Raw genomic sequence first — 22,860 nt, forward strand, 5'->3', positions numbered from 1 at the left:
ATTACTCAGCTGAAAACAATGGAGTACAACTTGAATAGTTGGGAAATTGATTATTCTGGTTGAGGAGATCTTGGACTTGCTGTTGGAAGTCATATGATTGATTACATGAGTGTGACTTAAGTAATGTAACTTTTACTTTAGGGAAGCTTTTTCCAAAATGGAACAAAGCACATCCAATAAGAGGATATTTTTATTTATAAAATGTGATTTAACAGAAGTTGTATTTAAATTTGTTTTTTTCAGTGGTGAGAACATATTACGAGCATACAAAAATGCATACATAAATTAGACAAAATAGCTAATTTTAGCTGAATCCTATAAATATTAAGTAGTGCAAAGTAATGACAAAGTAATAAGCATAATTGTTTTAATTTGCTGTGACCATATTTACCACAATATCATGCAAACCGTCCTGAGTGTTACAAGATAGGGTAGTTAATAAATATAACAACAGTAATAATAAGTGAGAAGTGAATTTTGGTTTAATTCCAAAAATGCTCTCTCCCTGTCATTTGTGTGTATATTTCTACAACAAAGCATGGTAGTGTAGTCAATCCAAAGTCTATCAGGTTTTGATTGAAACATTCTCTCTTTAATCAGTTCTCATTTTCAGATTGAGTTGATTCATATGTCTTTTCTTACCACATCTTGTGCATTTGCTGCAAAAATGTTTTCTTAAGAAAATAATAGCAATTGACCACCATTAACATAATGAGTTTCAAGGGCACTCCAAAATGGGACTCTAGATGCTGTGGCTTCTCTACACACCTAGAAAATAGATCTTTCCCATTATATCACCACCACCACTGATCTTTAGTTCTGAAAGGAGCAGCTGTTGCCATAAAGAAGAGGGCATCTTGGGTTTTTTTTGAAGGTGAAATTTTGGGGGACAGGAATGACTGTAACTCCTCTTGTAAACAGTTCATGCTTTATAGACTGCTTCAAATACACAATTGTGCAAGTACTAGATTCCATTGCAAAATTTAATTTGAAATTTAGTTCAATCATTAATAATGAAGTATATGTTGGTGGTTGATGAATTCATGTACGAATAGAGAAATAAAATTTCTGCATATGTTGAAGCTGTAGGACAAAAACTTTTGTCCCTGTGTAAAAAGGGAAATTTGAGAAAAATTGAAATATATATATTTGCTTTCTTAGCAAACCTAAATTTACTTTACTGGTTGAACAACCTAAAATGTATCATTTATTTATACTAGCATTTAAAATTGTAATATTGGGTGTATTTATGGAATTTAAAAGCCTGTATAAATAATTGCAGGTGTTTCCTGTACCTGAAAAAAGAGTTGTAAATTACTGTAACCTATTTTATCATAGCATACAGATCATTCATTTTTGCCATCTGAGATGCAGAAAAAAATAGAAAAAAATAGAAAAAAATATTAAAAAGGCAGAAAACAAATTCTGTAGCAAATTAAAGTGTCAATTTGGACAGAACTCTCATAGAGTCATGATAGATTAGACCAAGAGTGGTTGGATATTAAAATAACTTTATAATACTGAAAACACTGGGGTCTTTAACACTGTGTTATTATTAAACTTAATATCATATTAATTCTTGCTAAAATTATTTACATTTTGAAAAGTATAAGGATTCCCAGTGCTCCCCAAAATTTCCAAAATTTTTAACTGACAAAGTTAAAAGTCCTCATACTTGTTCATGCTGTGCATTTGGATTCAGTGAAATCCTTTCTTGCACAAAAGGGAGAAATATTATATCAGAGGTTTATTTTCAGTGTGCTCCAAAAATTCCCAATTTTTCCATTGAAAAATCTGAAAGAGTCCTCAAACAGTTTATTCTAAAATCAGAAAATATTTCAAAGGAGTTTCCTTTCAGAGCTTCCCTACAGCTTTCAAATTTTCCACTTAAAAAAACTGAAAAGAAAAGACTTGTGGGCAAAAAGGGAGGTGGGTGTCCTGTCTTTTTTCTAAGCCAGCATACATATACTAATAATTGTAATGTTTTTACCAATAGACACTAGATCAGCTCCCACTTACCAACCCTGAACATTTTGGGACTCCTGTCATAGGAAAGAAAACAAACAGAGGAAGGAGATCTAATCACATGTAAGTATTATTAATTGTTCCTTGGTTTATTAGTATATTATTATCAGCAAGTTATTTTGTATTGATTAAAAAACAGTAGTACTGTGAAGTTCCTGCATGAAAAGGAAATAATTGGTATGCAGGCATAGTAGAAGGATTGGGCAGGGACACCTTTTCAGACCAGGAAGCCCATGAGTTCAGCTTGTCCTTCAGCAACCTGTATTCAAAGTCTGGAGGTTCCATTTAGATACTGTGCAGTCACCATGCATTGTTGTACCAAGTTCCATGCTTTAAGTGTAATAGTACTTTTGTCACCCTTGAACCTATTTCCATTGTATTTCATCAGGTGACCCTGAGAGCTAGTCTTATAAGAAAGGACTGAACTCGTAACACTAGTGAAAATTTTCCTTTTATTTAGTGTTAGTTAATGTAGACAGACTCAGATTTGCTTGACATGCCTTAGGAAGGGTATTTGTGTTTGCAGCATGTATTTCTGGGGGTAGGTTTGGGCTGCTTTAAACAGGTTATGTTGCATTGTCTTCTGTTTCGAATTGGTTCTGAAGGCATGTCACCAGAGGTTCCAAAGGTGTAGCCGCTTAAAGTACAGATTATTATCAAACTGGGACATGGTTGGCTCCGAATACTTAGTAAATTCAGCAATTAGAAAAACATATTGTCTGGGGTCTTAGGCCTCCTGCCTCTGCAGTTAACTCCATGGAGACAGAGGCCTACAGGCTATGTCAAGAGAACTGTCCAGGGAGAACCTCGGGCGCCCAATCTCATGCCACAGGAGCAGCTTCCCAGTTTGCCACAACTCCCAGGAATGTTGGGCAGACCAAAAGCCAACCTGCAGCAGACGCAAGATGTGACAAGGCATGGTAGAGAAGCAGCAGAACCCACCACAAGGAATGGCTCTTTCCACATCTATTTTGGGAGCCAGGAAGTTTTCTTTGGAAGGACAGGGCAAGGAACAGTCTATAGTAACTTCCTTAGGGACAAGGGCCAGAGGAGAAGCCTTATAAGCTGTCCCTTGGACCTAGGACCTGCACAGCTCATCTGGAATATTAGCTATAGAACTGGCCTTGGGGACTCTGAGTTCGGTGGAAAGTTGGCATGGAAATGTTTATAATAATAATAAGTAAATTGGAGTAGAGCTGCATTGAGAAGGAATAAGGCAAAACTGCCTCTCCTAGGTTTTCCTTTGACAAAGCATCTGTTGTGCCATGCATGTTCTGAACATCAGTGTTGTGTACTATGGTAAATCTTCCCAAAATAGACAAACTCAGAGCATTGACAAAAACTCAGTAGTTTATTCCAAAAGACAACAAAAGACAAAAGCAATCATGGGGCAGTACTCTTGCCCACACTTTTCAACTTCTTTATGCACCCTCTGGCCTAAATGGCTCAGAGTTTTGGGCTTGGCTATCATCATTATGCAAATGACACCCTGCTCTATCTACTCATAGATGACCACCCGGACTCCCCCGGATACAATTTCTAGCCATAACTGGATGGCTAGCCTAGAGTCCCCTGAAACTCAACCCCTCCAAGACATCAGTCATGTTGCTGGGAATGAAGGGGGCAGGCCAGGAAGCACGTTTGCCCAAGCTGGCCAGATTGCAACTTTACATCCTGCCCTGTGCCAGGAATCTCAGTGTGATCCTTGATACTTCCCTTACTATCGAGGCACAGGTCACAAAAGTAGCGTGCCTTCTGTTTTTCCACCTCCAGCAGGCAAGGCTACTAGCTCCCTACTGTCCCCGGAATACCTGGCCATGGTGATCCATTCAATGGTCACCTCCAGGACTGACTTCTGTAATCCACTCTATGTGGGCCTTCCCTTGTCCTTGACCTGGAAATTGCAGCTGGTACAAAATGCAGCTGCTAGGGTCTTCACAGGAACACCTTGGAGGGCCCATATCCAGCCAGTGCCGCGGCAGTTGCATTGGTTGCGTGTTATGGCCTTGATCAAGTTCAAGGTTCTAGTGTTAACCTTCAAGCCTCTTCACAGTCTGAGACCCACATATCTGAGAGGCCACCTATCACCTTATGCTTCCCACAGGGCCTTGTGCTCTACGGGTACTAATTTGTTGGTGGTTCCCTGCCTTCATGAGGTTTGTCTGGCCTCGACCAGGGCCAGGGCCTTTTTGGTCCTGGACCCAACCTGGCTGAATGAGCTCCCGGAAGAGCTGTGTGCCCTACAGGAGCTTTTATGGTTCTGCAGGGCTTCTTAGGTTGAGGCCAGGGCCAAGATCTAGGGGCCCCACCATAACCAAGAGCAATTTGACTAAGAACAACCTCCATCTGGATTAGTTGGCACCCCTGGGAGCTGTCCCCTGAGGCACTGGGGGAGAAGGTTAAGGAAGGAGGTTTGATTGGGTTTTTTTTTTCACCACTGAAACATGGAATGGTTGGTTTTTAATGTTTTATCTATGTGGGGTTTTATTTTTATTGTAACCCACTGGGAACCACTGCAGGTGATTTTATCATAACCCACTGGGAACTCTCAAGAAATAAAATAAATACATTAAAATAATAAAGTGCAGTTAAGTTGCAGCTGATGATTGATGGATGGTGATGATGATGATGATAAGCCGCCTCTCCCGGCCTGCCATCTCAGTGACTTGCAACCACTCCAGTAGGGGAGATTCAAAGCAAGTGAGAAGCAGAAGCAGTTTGCAATTGCCTTCTGCTGCAGTCTTCCATGGTGGTCTCTCTTTCATGTACTGACCCTGCTTAATTTCCAATATCTGATAAGATCAATCTGTACCATGTCACTGTCCTTTCCTGTCTTAACTAGTACTATCCTTGAAAATGTTAAATCCTTTTCAAGTAATTGCATAATACAACTTGCAGATCTTTTGAAAGGCCAGCAGGACTAGATGTGGGTAGTCTTCCTGGTTAAAGTCATAACTGAGAGGTTCTGCTTTCCCTCTTGACCAAACTTGCAATAGTGCTCAGAGATGGACCTTGCTGCCACATTTCAGAAGGTGGTTATTTATGCTTGTTGGAGGCAATGGAGAGTTGCAGGACAAGAAAAGTTAAACATGGAAAAAACAATTGGTTAATCTAATTAAGTGATACATTATCATTATAACATTAAATGATTATTAATATTAAATGATTAAATAATTATTTTTAACAACTGTAGTGAGTTGTGGAATTGTGAGATTAAAATATATTTAAATAAATATGGTTGCTTTTCCTGAGAGGCATAGTCAGTAAGAGAGACACCTGTTTCCTCTCTGGCCTCCCCCCCCCCCGGTCTTTATTCCTAGATAAAGTCATTATCCAAGACTAGAATTCCTCCGTGCCATGGCAACTTTTATTGTACCACTTCCCCTCTTTCTGCCTCATAGCTAGGTTTGCCCACATGATGCTTCTGTAGTTCTGTTGTCCATCTTATGTGATACTATCCCAAATCAGCTGAGCATTTCGCTGAATCAACAGGTGTTTGACCAGGGTAGTTGCCCACATATTATTTGTTAGAAAAGACATAATTTTTATAGAATATAGAGAATGTTTTTGTGTTAGATTTCTGTCTTTTTAGAAAACAGATTGGTCTTGAATCCATGTTTCTGATGGTTTTTAAATCTTTGTAATTTATTGTCTGTGAATTATAAACTATATTGTTAAATTTGCATTTTTTCATTGTAGCCCAGAAGAGGAATCATCATCATCTTCAAGTGAAGATGATGAAGATGACAGGAAACAGACTGATGAATTGTTAGGAAAAGTTGTATGTGTAGACTATGTTAGTGTGGATAAAAAGAAAAATCTCTGGTTTCCAGCTTTGGTAAGTGTTTCTGTGTTACTCTGTTAAATAGCATTATTTTTTATAAAACTATGTAGCTCTAGAGGTTTTTATATGCTTTTATATCATACGTTGATCTACCTTTTATAGAACATGAAACTGCCACATTAAGTGAGACACCTCAAATATGGCACCCGTGGGTAGCATTGTACTTGCCAGCACCTTTCTTGGCACCTTCTAATTGGTTTTAGAAGGGGGGTGTGTCCCTGTTTTTTATTTTTATGGTGTAATGCAGATAGCAACTTTATGCCAAAGAAATTTACCTGTACAAAAAGCAGAATGATACTCCAAAAACACAGTGGAACCTGATTCTGACTAAATACAATTGGGTTGTAGGGTTTAGATATACCTCACTGGACCTTCTGTTGAAGACCTTAGATCTTCCCAGTTTTAATATTCTGTAACTATAATAAAAGGCCTAATGACCTTTTGGGTCTCACAGTGACCTTTTGGGCCTCACAATTTAAGGGCCAATAAATGCTCTTGCCTATGTCATCCAGCCAACTGAGTGGCCATTCACCCAATGGCCGGCTGCCCAATCAGGCTGTCTCCCACCACTAACTGTTGCGTCCAACAACTTCACACATGTTGCCTCAGACTGCTGACTGAGCTGGCAGGTGCCTGGTGAGTGAGCTACCAGGGTTGCATGGGGGCCTACAGGTTGGGATGGTCTAATCTGGTCTAATCTATTCTTTCTCAGGGCTCTCTCGCCTCAGTTCTCCAGGTTTGAGGGGCCATTAAGGATCCAAAGGCGTTCTAACAAATATTCCATGCACTTTTTCTGATAAAATATGGACTTTTCATAATCCCCACCCTCTGTACTTCTGGCCCTTCACATCCCCTTGAACTTGCTAGGGTCTAATTTTTTCATTTCTCCTACACAGAATCTCTGCCCAGCAAGGAGCCAGAAGTGGGCTCTACAGAATAAAAATGGTCCATCCGAAACATGCTCCTAAGAAACATGCAGGGGCCTTTAAAACCCAGGAAGCTGGTCTCAGTGACGCTTCCTGCAACAGACAGTGACCAGAACCAATGAGAATGTGGGGAAAGGAGAGTCAGCCAATCAGAGGGCCTGGCCTCTAAGGCCTGGCCTCTGTGTGCTGTGGGAATTCGCGAGAGCCTGATAACTATCAACCCATCTCGCACTTAGCGTTTCTGGGGAAGATGGTAGAAAGGGCTGTTGCAAACCAACTTAAAGCATATCTGGAAGAAGCTTCGGTCCTAGACCCATTCCAGTCAGGTTTCCGGCCTGGCCATGGGGTAGAGACAGCGCTAGTCACCCTGACGGATGACCTCCATCTCCAGTTGAACCGAGGCGAGTCGGCACTGCTGATATTACTAGACCTCTCAGCAGTGTTCGACACAATCGATCATGAGCTTCTGGCTCGCTGCCTCATCGATGCCGGAATATGAGGGACAGCCCTTCAATGGCTGATCTCCTTTCTCTGGGATAGTGGACAGAGGGTTGCAATAGGAAAGAAAACATCAGACCGCTGACAACGTACTTGCGGAGCCCCACAAGGAGCAGTCCTGTCTCCTATCCAACATCTTCATGCGCCTTCTCGCACAACTGGTACAGAAGTTTGGGCTGGGTTGTCATCAATATGCAGATGACACCCAGCTCTTCCTCCTGATGGATGGCCACCCTGACTCTCCCCCAGAAGCATTAGCCAGCTGCCTGGAAGCAGTGACGAGATGAGTCAAGCAGAGTTGTCTGAAGCTCAATCCTTCAAAGGCGGGAGGTCCTGTGGTTGGGTAGGAAGGGCCCATGTGAGGAAGCGCATCTGCCTACCCTGGACGGTGTGCAGATCTCTACGGCTCACTCCGCCAGGAATCTGGGCGTGATTCTAGATGCTTCCCTCACAATGGAAGTCCAGGTTGCAAAGGTAGCGTGGCTAGCATTTTACCACCTCTGCCAAGGCAAGCTACTAATGCCCTACCTGGCCTCGGAACACCTAGCCACAGTGATCCATGCAACAGTCACCTCTAGACTGGACTTCTGTAACTCGCTCTATGCAGGCCTGCCTTTAGCCTTGACCCGGAAACTACAGCTGGTCCAAAATGCAGCAGCCAGGATCCTCACAACAACACCGTGGAGGTCCAACGTCTGGCCCATTCTCCACCAACTGCAGTGGTTGCCAGTTGAATTCCGAATCAGACTAAAGGTTCTGGTAATTAACTTCAAGGCCATATGCGGTCAGGGCCCAGTATACCTGAGGGACCGCCTCCCTGCCTATGCCCTTCAAAGAGCTCTACGCTCTGCCACCACCAATCGGCTAATGGTCCCTAGTCCTAAACAAGCCCGCCTGGCCTTGACCAGGCCCAGAGCATTCTCTGTTCTGGCCCCCACCTGGTGGAATGAGCTCCCAGAGGGGATCAGGGCCCTGACGGAGCTTAAACAGTTCCACTGGGCCTCTAAAAAGGAGCTCTTCTGCAAGGCATTTGGTTGAGACCAGGTATAACCAACAACGACTGAAGGACCCCTGCTCCCCTTCCTCCCAGAACTCCAGCGGAGTGCTCTGGACCTTTTTGCAGTGTTGCATTGTTTACATTGTTTATATTGTTACAACTATCAGTTACTAGTATTATTAATACTGTTATTCATATGTTATGGTTTCATGTATTGTTCATATGTTCCATGTAAACCTCCCTGAGCCTCCGGGGCGGGTGGGAAATAAATAAATAAATAAATAAATAAATAAATAAATAAATAAATAAATAAATAAATAAATAAATAAATAAATAAATAAATAAATACTGAGTTGAAATCCCTCTGGTTGGGGTGACTTGAAGATTCCTTGCCAAAGATCTTAATGTTGAACTATTCTGGCAGGACAAACAAAACAGCTGGGGGAGGGAGAAGAGCAACTCTGGCGTTGGTCTCTGAGAGCCATTGTGGGGTAACAGTTAAAGAAAGGCAGCTTCTAACCTGGTCAGCCAGGTTTGATTCCCCACAGGCAGCTGGCTGGGTAACCTTGGGACATTCCCAATTCTCTCAGAGCTCTCTCAGCCCCACCTCTCTCATGGGGTATCTGCTATGGGGAGAGTAAGGGAAGGCAATTGTAAACTGCTTTGAGACACCTCTCCACTCCCACGCCCTCGTTTGCCACCAGGCCACCACACTGTAAACACAACACCCCTTGACCCTCATGCCCTTGCAGACTGGACACTCCTTTCCTTCCATTTCCCACCCCCAAGCTCTAGCACCTGTTGTATTCCTGGATACAATGGGTTTTGCCCCTAGTATTTTTATAATTCAAATGGAAGTTGATAATGACAACGGAATATATTATTTGTTCATTTTTTTCAAAATGTATTCAGTCTGGTCAGAATCACTCTTATCCACCCTGAGTTTCTGAAGACAGAGCAGAATATCAATCAATCAATCAATAATTGGGCACATCACATTTTCAATGACCTCTCACCTGCCCTGCATAACCAGCTGCCATCATTATAATAAATAATAATAAAGATGAAAAATGACTGGGCTCATAAGAGAAGAGCTCATGCAAAGGGGACAACAAGAATAAAGTTTTTTTCACCCCTTTTCCTTTTTCTTAAATGCTTGTAAAATGAAGACAGATAATACCAGATGATGGATTCTTAGCTAGCTCAGTATGTATAATTATTTTGTATATGTACAAGAAAATATTTAAATGATATGTTAATTTCAGAAGATAGCACATTAAACAGAGTTTTTATTAGCGCTTCTAACAAAATTATGTGTGACCTCACTCCCTGACATTTTGTGGTTGGCCATGCCTGTCATGGCAGACATTTTGTGGCTGCATTCACCACCCTGTGCCAAAGGTGCCCACAGGCTAAAAAATAATTGGCTACCCCTGCGGTAAGCACATGTACCTACCATTCTATGCACACTGCCCTGGTACATAATAGTGAGGGGCAGTATATAAATTAAATGAAATAAATAAAATATTGAAATACTATCCACAACTTGTGGACATTCTTTCCTGCCCACCCACTCATAATATGCCTAAGTTCATAAAATCAGCATTTCTGTTAGATTACTATCTAGCCTCTATAACTTCAAAAGGAGAACCCACCACCTCCTGAGGAAGCCTATTCCACTGAGGAACCACTCTAACTTTAGCTGAAATGTTTAGCTGAAAATTCTTTTGAATTAATTTCAACTCATTGGTTCTGGTCTGAGGCAGTAGAAAACTCTGCTCCATCTTCTATATGACAACCCTTCAAAATAATTATAATGTCACCTTTTAGTTGTCTTCTCTCCAGGCTAAACAGACCAAACTCCCTCAAACCCTTCACCATCTTCGTAGCCTTCCTCTGGACATGCTCCAGTTTCTCTACATCTTTATCCAGTTGTAGTGTCAAAAACTGAACACAAAACTACAAATGAGGTTTTACCAGAGCGATGTAAAGCAGTAACGTCACCTCACATGATCTGGACACTGAACTTCTCTTAATACAGCCCAAAATTCCATTTTCCTTCTTAGCCATCGAGTCACATTGCTGAGTCATGTTCAGTGTATGTTCTACTTAGACACCCAGATCCTTTTCATATGTACTACTGCCAAGAGAAGTCTCGCTCACCCTATAGTGATGCATATGATTTTCCCTACCTAAATGAAGACTTTACGTTTATCACTATTTAAATTCATTTTAGCCCAGTTTTCTAGCTTTTCAAGATTATCTTGTATCCTGATTCTGTCTTCTGCTGTTTGCTACCCCTCCCAGTTTAGTCATCTGCAAATGTAATAAGTTCCCCCTCTATCCCTTCATCCAAATCATTTATAAATATATTGAACAACACAGGATCTAGGTCAGGTTCCTGGGACCCTTGACTCATCGCTCCTCTCAAAGAGGATGACAGACTCTTTCGGTGCAATCTGTCAACCAACTCTCAATCCACCTAGCAGTAATAGGATATATACTACATTTTACCAACTTGTCAATACTAATATCATATGGAACTTTATCAAAAGCCTTTCTATCAAGGTAAGTTATGCCCACAGCAGGCCCCTGATCTAGCAAGGTAGTAAGTTTCTCAAGAAAGAGATAAGGTTAGTCTGATATGACTTATTCTTGAGAAAGCCATGCTGACTCTTAGTAATTACAGCCATCCACTCTAGCTGCTCAAGGATCGACTGTTTGATGACTTGTTCTACAATTTTGCCAGCTATGATGTCAAGCTGACAGGTCACTAGTTACCCGGATCCTTCTTTTTCCCTTCTTGAAGATGGGGACAACATTTGCCTGCCTCCAATCGTCTGGCACTTCACCTGTTCTCCAAGAATTGTCAAAAATAATGGACATAGGCTCAGAAATTACATCTGCATGTTCTTTTAGTACCCTTGGATGCAATTCATATGGCCCAGAGGATTTGGTTTAATTTAAAGAAACTAGGTGTTTATGGACTACAGTGATCCTAGGCCACAACTCCCATCCTTCATCATGTGAAATTATTTTGCCACATTGGCATTGATGCCCCTTCCTTATACTGAGCTTTAGTTTTTCTAACACTCTCCCTACAAGCATTGGTTATTTGTTTATACTCATCCATGGTTATAAGATCCATTTCCTAAATTAGTCTTTTTTATTACTCAATTATTTTGAAAGCTGTTTATGGAGCCACCCTGGTTTCTTTAGGTTCCTCCAAGTTTTACTTCTCAAGGGAATTATCTGCAATCATGCCTTCAGTATTTCACTTCTGAGAAACCTGCAATGTTCTTGGATTTCCATCCCCTTAAATTTTTCTGACCATGGGATTCTGAAATCCAGCCTATATGTGTGACTACGTACAGCTTTTCTCTTTCCCAAGATCACATGGTCACTACTACCAAGCATGCCCACAAATTTTACCTCATCAACCAGTTCTTCTCTATTGGTGAGAATCAAGTCTAATGCTAAACCAAAAAAGGAACAAAACCCAACCTTAACAGGTAGGAACTCAAAAGTTGAGCTGAACAATAAAAATAATGTAAAACTTGTTAAATATTTATTATGGTGCACAATTAAAAACAGAATAAAAACGTCTTGAAAACTATACCGAACTAACAGCACATAGAACCAAGGACCAAATGCGTTTCGACCCTTCCGGGTCTTCCTCAGTGGTCAAGATTATAATTACACTCTCTATATAAATATACCTATATAGAACTCTCTATACTGTATAGCTGAATGATTCAGTGGGATCTGTAATGTGTAAATTTTATCCTTTTTGGAGACCAATTCCTATGTTATGTCCCTAAAGTCACCACTCTTCGCTATCATTAAGTTCTGTACTCAGAGTGTAATCTCATGTGCGTCAGAAAAAGCCTTTTCCTTTTAAATAAATTGTACCACTCCATCCTATTATTCCTGTTGTGAGAGTTATCCCAACAGGTTTCTGTAATGCCTATTAGATCATAATCCCCTTCCTTCATTAGAACTTCTAGTTCTTCTTGCTTGTTTCCCATACTCTGCGCATTAGTGTAGAGACATCCTTCATACAAGTACCCCAAGATTTTTGTTTTTGAACTTTCCTGTAAGTTGAATAGTTTGTAAATTCCTAGATATGAACAATTAATTTCTCCTGTAAAGTATCTTTTTTTTCTGTTCTGTTTAAAATATTTCGTTTTATGTAGGTGGTTTGTCCTGACTGTAGCGATGACATTGCAGTGAAAAAGGATAACATTCTTGTTCGTTCTTTCAAGGATGGCAAATTGTAAGTAGAAAGAGGCAAACGGGTTTCTAAAAAAATCATATTTTTATTTTAAATACTGGAACAGAAATAAATAAAAATATAGCAACTTTGGTGGCATATCTACAGATAAGCATCTATAAAAGCTTTCCAGACATCTAAAGATATGTCTATGTGTAGTTGTTGTCTATATGCCATATCTTCAAATATTGATAAAGTTGTAAGCTCCTCAATCCATTAGATAACTCGAGGTGGGCATTTATCTTTCCATTGTTGGTTTTTATTTTAAGTAATTATTATTACTATATTGCATAATTCAGCAAGAATTTGAAAGTGAACGTAATAATTGGTAAGCAGAAATTCCTAGTAAAAATTTAAAAATTCAAATAATTACAAAAAAATCAAATTCCTATTATCATATTACACTAGATTGGTTAAGATGTTAATAGGAAACCACAGCTTAATTATACTAACCAAGGTTAATTGATCATTCAAGCATATTTTGCCATACTACGTGTAGTTAGTTTGGGTACATGAAGCAGAAAATGAAGCTGATTTATTAACCATAGTCAGTTTTAACTGTGGTTTCACATTATGTACACCATATTGTGGTTTGATCCAAATGTTATCTGCCTGCCTGACAATACAATACAAAACCTTTAATGGCATCCAAAATATAAAACAGCATACAAATTAGCTCTGTGATACAGATCTATAAAACTATAAAAATTACAGCAGACAATGGAGCAACAAGTACAAAAAGATAAAGCCAGTGACGTTTACTGCTTTACCCTATGGGTCATAGCTATAGATAAGAACTTGGCTACCCGTTCAGTGATCTCCGAGCAATTATCAGTAAGCAGCAATTCAAGAGACCTAGCATTCGGAAAAGGTAAAAGTGGGGATATCAGATCAGAATGTTGGTGGTTATACATCTCACATCGCAAAATAATATGGCAAATTGACTCTGGTTCTGTATGACAATATCTGCAAATTCTCTCATTGCAGGGAATTCTCTTATACCTGCCTTACCTATAGCTACAAAAATGAAATTATTGTTATTGTTAGGTGACTGCCAGTGATAGCCAGACTCTCCCCATTCTCTCAACTCCAGTTCTGTTATGGCATGATCCTTCCATGCATCCTTAAAGGGGGTAAAAGTTTTGCTATTAGAGCTTTTGCTATACTCTAGCAATAAAGTAACCTACACAGGAACAATCCATTCATATTGCATATACTGAGACTGTGGATTTGGGGAGGGGTGGATGGAAGGAAAGCTAATGGCCTATCCCAGTGTTGCCTGTGCTTTCCTCTTTTATATAAAGCCTATAAAAGCTAGCATTCACAGCTGTTGTTACTTGTTTATCACTTTCTCTATTGAATATGGGACATTTAACACAATTAATCTGTATTTTTTGTGTGTGAGTAGAAATAGACAGTGGGAGTGTATACCCTTCAAGAGACTTTTGTGGGGTTGGGGACTTTGGTACGTGCTGAGCAGTATATGTGTTTGTATGGAAATGGAAACATAGTGAAGTACATGAGTAAGGCTTAAGAGTTGACAGGGCAGCATGTAGTGTCTGCTGCAAGCATCTTGTATGCCTTGGAGTAGTGATGAGATACTTCTAGGTGAATTTAGTTGAGTTTGTATATGGAGATTGCCCTGAAATTGTAGCAGAGTTCATTTTCCTAATCTTTGGGAAAGAAATAATGCAAAAGCCATAGTGCCTTCTTGATGGAGGTGGGGGTGGAAGAAACTTCTGTTGCTGGTGACCAGTGATAAGCAAGGGTGATGCAGCAAGGCTTTCCTTCAGCTGGGCCCTGTGATGCAGGTTGGACAATAGCTGGGTTTCTGGCAGGAAAATGAATGAATGAAGCCAGTGCAAAGCCAGGATTTGCCAAGATGTGACAGACAGGAGACTTTATGCAGTATCCAATCAATTGTCAGTGCCTGGGCCTATCCGAGTTCTCGTCTCATAGCCAACCACTTGGGGGGAAGGAGAATGCAGCAGCTAATAGTTTCAGGTCTGCCTAAAGAAGAGAACAAAGTGTTAGCTCTGCCTGAAAGAGGGTGCAGTGTAAAGTGGGATTAGCTCTGGGGGAGAGTACAGGGTAGTCAGTTTTTCTCTCATCTCATAATAAGCAGACCTGTAATAGTTAATTTTTAGTACTTTACATGTGCTGTGGTGTGTTCTGATGGAGAGAGGTGTGCAGAAATTTTTTATTTAGATGAGTCTGAGCCCACAAAATCTGAGGCAGCTTTGTGTCCCCTCATTTTGGTTCACAGGCAGCTATGTAAGTCCCTGTATTTTTGTTCAAATGCTTGTCACACAAGACAAGCCAGAATTCCCTGATTTTTTGCAGACTGAATCTTGATTGCACTAACAAACCATAGCTAAAATAAGCCATGGTTTCATTTTATATCTGAACCAACCCAGTATGTAATCATAACTAACATGGCAGATACAGGTTCAAATAAATTATTCAACAGGGAGAAGTACAAGGCAGCCTCATTTCAGTGCTGCCCCTGCCGTGTCAAAAAGGGATGGTGTAATTGGTCTGTGTATTATTAGGCAGCTGAAAATTTATGTTGCTGTTTGAGTCAATAGCCAGAAGCAGATTGAGATCCGTGATCAGATTTCTAGTCTATTCTTCCTTTGTAAATAGCCACTATGACCCATTATGCACGGGGGTTTTAGCGCACATTCGGGGTGGAATGGCGGCGACTAAAATCACGGATAACGCACGGAGCCGGCTGCAACCGGCTGCAGCTTCGGTGCATGCCGCCGAAAAAGCCGCGTCAGTGAAACGCGGAAGAAAGCGCAGCTTCCGGGTGAGCGGGGAGCAACCAGAAGCGGCGCCCGGATCGGCGCGTGCATAATCGGTTACTCTGGGTTTTGCCGCCGTCGCGCCCCGCCCCGTGTATAACCGGTATGCGTCGCGTCTTCCCCCTCCGCGTTTTCCATGTGACCCGAAATCGCCGTTTCGGCGGCCGTGCATAATGGGCCTATGGAAGGCTTCAGTTTGGATTGGGAGCACCCTGTGGATATAGTGGTGTGATTCTCTCAGCCTCTTATATAATACATACCCAAACTGGTATTTGCCCTGCAGGGAAATTGGTAAGTTGCAGGCTTCAGTACAAAGGGTTAGTGGCAGCTCTGTGGGGTATCTGAGGTCGGCAAATAGTACAGGAGGAAGTTAATTTCCCCATTGCCAAAATCTTGATCTGAATCGGGGCCTCTTCCAGTGCTAGTTATAAATAAAAATGCACTAGAGATTCAATTGCAGATTTGCCAATATCTTGCCTGGATTAGCCCCTATTTCATATTTGTAGTTCTATAACATATAAAGAATTTGCTTTTGTACTGTGGGTAGCACATTTTTGCATATCACTGTAAGGCATAAGTACACAATATTATTTTAATAGACTCCAAAATGGTATAACCAATGTTGGCAAAACTAACAATCATAATGTTGTGGACTATTGTTCAAAATAGTGTATTTAATTCTGTTTCTTTTGTTGTTAATTATGAATAATAGATTAAATTACTTTTTTTTAAATAATCTCACAATCAGAGCACAAAGTTTTCAAAATATTTGTTTATGTTACTTTCATACAACTTGCATTACTGTTTTTCTTTAGTTCTTCAGTACCAAGAAAAGATGTCCGTGAAATTAGTGAGACTTCACCAAAGCCAGATGCTACATTAAAGCAAGGTTAGAATACCTTTAGAATAAGAAAAGAAAAACTTTTCTGATTGATAAAGTTAATAGAGCTATTGGTCTGTATTATATATTATTTCAAACAGTACTTGTAATAGAGTGCTTTTATGCTGCTATTTTATTATTCCTCTTGATGGTTTGCCCTGCATGCCACTCCCTGCTATGCTGATGTGCCTTCTATGGGATAAACAAACAAACAAAAATCACTCTGGCTATAGCCAAATTTCTATCCATTGTTTTGGCTAGTTGTACAGCTATTCAGGACTGATAGGTTGATGGAATAGTAAATTTGGTATCATGCTGCTATTTTTCCCTTCCATTTTATTAATGCATCTTAATGCAGCCATGGGTCAAAATATTTCCCACAGAAACCTCCTAGGATTCTCAGTCATCTTTTTTCTCTTTTTTTCTTTTTTTTTCTTTTGGTATTCCCCTAGCATTTAAAGTGGGATGGGTGACAACATAAGAAAGGCATCTTCTGTAGTGTCACCAAAATCAGAAAAACAGTTCTGAGAGTGTGTCCATGTCCCTTTGTCATTGCTTTTCATGTGAGTTCCTGTTTTGCACAAAGCTAAGGCAGATAAAATTATTGAAGGGTCGTTTTTATTTGCTAGCTCTTTTATTTGTATCACATGCTGTTTTATACAGTTGATATTTTGTTGTAAGCTGACTAATGGATTAAAAATTCATAAGATGGAGGGTTGGATTCCAAGGTGCTATTCTGCTAATGGAACAGCATTTCCATTGGTGGAGAAAGTGAAGGTGGATAGCCACAGTTTCTTCCTCCAAATGCAGATTACCACTTTGCTCTCCACACTGTTCCTGAGGATCACTTGGCCCCTCTCAAGCAGACTTCAAGGGAGCTCAGTGGGAGAAAGGGGAGGGGACAGTCTTACTGGCAGTGCTTTCGATCCAAACTTTCATGTAATTTTATTATCATGAAATGTAGTAAAAGGTGCTCCTAGAAGCTTAAATAATACTGGAAGAGGGATTTCTAAATTGTTCCTTCCTTTCACTGTTCCTTGTGGGTTCTCAGCTTACACTCTATAGACCTACAAACATGGGATACCTAGAGCAGGTATTGCTGAACATGGTAACAGCAATCTGTTGACTGAAGCCTTTCATAACCACCCTGAACTTCCGGGGAGGGCGGTATATAAAATAAATAAATAAATAAATAACAGATGAGGCCTTTAGCTCCCAAGGAAATCAACATTCATATAAATTTGGGATCCCTGTATTGATATTAATTTCTTCCCACATGGGAAGAGGAACTCAGGACTTGCACAAATGACCTGAGGTAAAATCCCTCTAGTGGTTGATGAATTAGTTGGACAAGCCTAACATTGTTCTAATAAATGCAATATCATTTGCAGCTTTTGATCAGGCCTTAGAATTCTATAAAAACAGAACTGTTCCCAGTAACTGGAAGACTGAGTTGAAAGAAGAAACCTCCAGTAGTGAAGCAGAAGAAGAAGAGGAAGATAAAAAAGAAAAAGAAGATAATAGCAGTGAGGAAGAGGCAAGTATAACAGTGTAATTTTGTGAGTTCATATTAGCACAGTTCCTGTTAGGAGTACATTGACTACTGAATTACATTGGTGACTTGACATCAAAACTTTTATTATATTCTATTGGCTTGGATCCTAAGCAGCATAAACAGATATGTGTTAAAGAAGGCAGTTTCCCCACTTTCCACCCACACAGCAGTCTTCTGTTCCCCTACCCCCTGAAATTATGCTCCTGTGGGTCAGTAGATCTGAAGGAACAGTGCAGGGAGCAAATTGGAATTCTGCAGTCAGAGGGAGCAATCAGCAAAAGTTTTCCTCTGTAGAAAACTGTGCTAATAGAACAGCCTTTAGGATCCAAGCCTTGTTTAGGATAGGTCTTGCTTGCATATAATTCATATTTGTGACCCCAACTTCGTGAAATAACTATCCCTTGGAATATTTATTTATTTATTGGAACTATGAACAGTAGGGGCAACAACATGTAGCCATTAGTAAGTAATGTGTCTCTTATTTGTGATGTATAAAACAGATATATACCTTTGATGTCATAATCTTTGTAGCTGGAATATTGATCTAGCAGTACGTTCATAACTGAGGAAGGAAAAATTACTCACAGAGGCACCCAGCAACCCTGATCTGAAATGGTCCATCATACATTCAGTTCTGATGTACAAGCTGTGCATATTGAAATTCCTAGTGACAGTCCCCTCTCCTGACTAAAAATGTCACTTGTAATATCAGAGGAGTGCATTCCCAAATCCTTTTACTAGTGAACTTCATGAAGTGCATAATTTGTTATCTCCTGTTTCTTCTCTGAATGTATAATTTTTTAAAAAGAAAGATTCTACAAATGTTGCACCTCCAAGGTAGAAAAGTCTGGTTGTAAGCATAAAATGTGATTCCTGTTCTAATGTAATTGTAATATCATAAGCAAAAATATCTGAACATTTTATATATATTCTTAAATACTTGAAAGGTTAGTTTTGTGAAGGACAAATTGTGCCAAAACATTATTTATCACACTAGCTTCAAAGCCCATTCCTAAGAACAGGCCTTGAAAGGGTCCCTTCCCCTGGCCAGGCAGCTTAAGGTGGCTTTGGGTAACAGCTTGCAGCTGGATCAAGTGGGATGGGCAGGGGCTGGCCAGCTCGTTAGCAGGCCCAGGACAGAGCTCCTTAGCAGGCTGGGAGGCCCTCGTTAGCAGGCCCAACCTAGCAGGCCAAGAGGCCCTTGTTAGCAGGCCCTCCACCACGATCCTTTGCCCAGGGCCCTCTCCCCTTACCTGCTGCTGGCTCCAGGCACTGTGGCGCGTCTGAGAGCAAAGAGGCTGGAGTCCAGGAATAGAGGGCGGGAGCTGCAGGGGCAGGGCCAATCAGGGTACAGTCAGCTTTGCTAGTTGTACCCTGATTGGCCTTATTCCAACTTGGACAGCCGGACAAGTTCCACCCCTAGGCTGTTTCACAAATATATAGAGGAACAATGGATAAGGATTAGTTGGAAAGGACCCAGCAGAAAAGATCACAAAAGGAGCTGGCAGACCAGATCTTTCCCTGCCTTCCTTTAGCAGCCTGCTATTTGACCTGAAATCCTCTGAGGTTTGGGAGAGCCTTGCAGACAAACTGCAGCACAGTTCCACTGCTGCAGCAGCAAGGAGACCTTATCCCTTTTCTGCTGATGGTTTACATTGGAGGAGGCAGCAGCAATTTCATCTGAATCCCCCTTGTCATTTGAGCTCTCAGTACTTTGGAGCTGTATAATCTCTCAGAGAGGATTTCTAGGATAAACAGCAAGCTGCTCAGGAAGGAGAACGCCCCAAAAGATCTGTTCTGCCACCATGTCTTTCCCCAAACTTTTCTTCCATATCCAGCTCTATAATGATTATTGAACTTCCTTTCAAATGTAAAATTAATTCCCCGCAATAGTTTTTTAGATAGAAGTATAACGTTTAATGAGATGTTATACATTTTATTCCTTTGCTGTACTATTTAAATTAGGAAGAAATAGAACCCTTTCCAGAAGAAAGAGAGAACTTTCTACAACAGCTGTATAAGTTCATGGAAGACAGAGGTGAGCATTTTTCTGTATATTTTAATTTACACAGATATAGTGCATGGCAGGAAACGTCTCTATTTTTTGTTACTGTCCATATATAGCAATTGAAAATGAATCATTTTTAATAACAGCTGATAAAATGTTGGCATTTTTTAATTTCAGATTAATTTTGCACTACATGGTATAGCAATACATAGTATAGTAAATCTGTCTACTTGGATATACTATCTACTTTGGTATACAGTGTGTAACCCATCAAGCTAAATGCTCTCCAACTGCCATGGATTATGGCCTGCCAGTGTTTCTGGTTTTGTTTTTTGTTTTGCAATCCCAGGCAGACAAGAAAATGGGAGCTTTATCAAACCCCTGTTTGCATTGCATAAATGGTGAGCTGTATTCAGTTCGGCTCATTATAAATGGTTGAACCTCAAAGATAAGCAAAATTGTAGCACATGCATTGTTTCAATTTATTCCTGTATTGAAATTGTATCATAACGCTCATTAGTCTGTTAATCATAGATAAATGGAAAATATTTTACAAGAAATATAAATTAAATTAATTTATCTTGAATTTCCAAATATTTTATATGAGATCAGCCTTCCTAAGATTTTATAATGCCCTTGATATCTAAATATGCAAACTGAGTATATTGTAAATCCATTTTTCTATATTCTTCTATATAAACATTAAAAAGAAATAATAGAACTTCCTGTCCTTCTCCATGTCATTTAAGTTGATATTGTACTGTTTGAAATAAGCTGAACTCACCTCTTATATCAGAAAGTACAGGACTTTTGAAAATTTAGGTGTCCCCATATACTTGATAATAATTTTTCTAATTATAAGATAGTATTATGAAAATTATCAAATGCACATGTTACATGGCTATTAACTAAGAAAATAATCTTCAGGTTGTGATCCTTTGCTTTCTTATGTGAAAATAAGCCTCTCTGAATGTAGTTGAATTTACTTCTCAATAAATATATAAAGGATTAGGCTGCCTAGCATGTATGCAGACTAGTCTAGTATTGCTTTTTGTGGTATTTTTTAATATAACCACCTTTGCTACTGAGCACTGAACAAGCTGTGGCTGAATGACAAGTGAGAGAGATACCAGGGCTCCAGTACTGCCTCCTGAATGAACTGTCATCAAAGGCATCCCTTCCATCATTCATCAGTGCTGTATGAACACTATTGTTTGGAATTCTAAATTGATTTATATTGATTTCTCAGTTTATTTTGTTTCAAGTTACAAAGCCAGATTTCAAAAGACTTTGTTTTGCAGGGACTCCTATTAATAAACGACCTGTACTTGGATATAGAAACTTGAATCTGTTCAAATTATTCAGACTCGTTCACAAGCTTGGTGGATTTGATAATGTAAGTACTATATTTTATCGAAGACAATTTCATAGCCAAGATTTACAGTTGTAGAAGATCAAAGAACTCCGTCCATGAATATTCTCAAGTACAGTAGGGGTGAATACTGGTCTTTCAGCATTTGAATCTTGCAGTAGCAGGTCTAAATGGGTCTTCATAGTCGCATCATTTAGTGAGATGGAACTTGGAAATAATTCTTTGCAGAATGAAAGAGCCTTGGAGAAAATTATAGGAATATTAAAGTTAGCCCAAACCAGTGTTAGCAAATAAAGCAGGAGTTTTCAGGAAGTAGTAGAGTTTTATGTAACACTGTCAGAGATAGATAATGGAATTTAGGCGTATGGAAAACCTGAAACTTTGAAAGACAGTCTGTAACATTGAGGGCAGTGATAAAAACCAAATCTTGCCAACATGGCACCCATTAGTTTGATGAGCAGTTTGCTAAGAACTATATTTATGATATTTGACATTTGTACCTCACTTTTCTCCTCAATGGGGACCTAAAAAGACTTACAACACTTTTCTTTTCCTCACAACAATCCTGGGAGGCTGGGTGGGCTAAGAGCGAGTTACTTGGCCAAGGTCACCCAATGAGCTACCATGGCAGAATGGGATGTTACAAAATGAAGGGGGGAAACACCATTCAGGGAGTTCCTGAGAACATCTAGACCAGGGGTAGTCAAACTGCCGCCCTCCAGATGTCCATGGACTACAATTCCCATGAGCCCCTGCCAGCAAAGGATGGCCAAACTGTGGCTCTCCAGATGTTCCTGGACTACAGTTACCATGGTTGTAGTGTATGTAGTTCATTGACATCTGAATTGTAATTGTAGTTCATGAACATCTTGGAGAGTCATAGTTCGGCCACCCTTAATAGACTCACTGATGAAATAACCTTCTACTGCAGTACTAAAACAATAACAAAGTAATGGGGTAGAAACCTTGAGGAACATAACTATGATGCTCCTGTGTGATCTAGATCAGGGGTAGTCAACCTGTGGTCCTCCAGATGGTCATGGACTACAAATCCCATAAGCCCCTGCCAGCATTTGCTGGCAAGGCCTCATGGGAATTGTAGTCCATGAACATCTGGAGGACCACAGGTTGACTACCCCTGATCTAGATTGTGGGAATGAGATTAAGAAAAATATTCCAGAACTAAATTGAACTAAATTAAGCAAAAAAAAAGTTCTTAGAGTATTATAAAAGATACCAAAAAAAAAGAAAAAGGTAGTTGGATTTAAAATGTGGGAAATGGTGAAACAAATTGCAGGAGAGACACACACAGCATAGAGATTTTCAAATAAAGAAGTAATATAGTTGGACTAATTCAGGTAAATTCATCTTACTTAGGTTGTAGCAGGTTCCTCAGATATGAACAGATTTCTTTAGTAACAAGATGTTTTGAGGACTCCTTAACTCCTGTCCAACCTCCTGTGGACTGCAGTTTTAACTTGGGACAATGGCAAATCCCAAATATCCTGGTTTTTATGGTCAATGGGATTAAAACTAAGCCAACCTCTTCTCTAAGGTTAACAAGCTGTCCCTTCTCAACCTGCTCTTTTCCAGGCTGAACAACCTCAAGTCCCTTAGGGCTTGGTCCCCAGGCCTCAGATCATCCTCATTGCTCTCTTCTGCACCCTCTCAATTT

General features: G+C 40.1%; 1 protein-coding gene across 5 annotated transcripts in view; it reads left to right on the forward strand.

Annotated features, from left to right (window-relative positions):
* The window catches only part of ARID4B (AT-rich interaction domain 4B), a 120,134-nt gene that overhangs the window by 60,439 nt on the left and 36,835 nt on the right, over positions 1–22,860 (forward strand). For all 5 annotated transcript variants that reach the window (XM_077345655.1, XM_077345664.1, XM_077345626.1 and 2 more), the window contains exons 7-13: positions 1,997–2,088; positions 5,725–5,863; positions 12,487–12,566; positions 16,186–16,259; positions 17,642–17,791; positions 19,775–19,843; positions 21,115–21,209. In XM_077345655.1, the coding sequence (XP_077201770.1) occupies positions 1,997–2,088; positions 5,725–5,863; positions 12,487–12,566; positions 16,186–16,259; positions 17,642–17,791; positions 19,775–19,843; positions 21,115–21,209 (699 nt within the window). The remainder of the gene's footprint in view (positions 1–1,996; positions 2,089–5,724; positions 5,864–12,486; positions 12,567–16,185; positions 16,260–17,641; positions 17,792–19,774; positions 19,844–21,114; positions 21,210–22,860) is intronic.

This window comes from Paroedura picta, chromosome 1 (genome assembly GCF_049243985.1).
Source record: "Paroedura picta isolate Pp20150507F chromosome 1, Ppicta_v3.0, whole genome shotgun sequence".
Lineage (NCBI taxonomy): Eukaryota > Metazoa > Chordata > Lepidosauria > Squamata > Gekkonidae > Paroedura > Paroedura picta.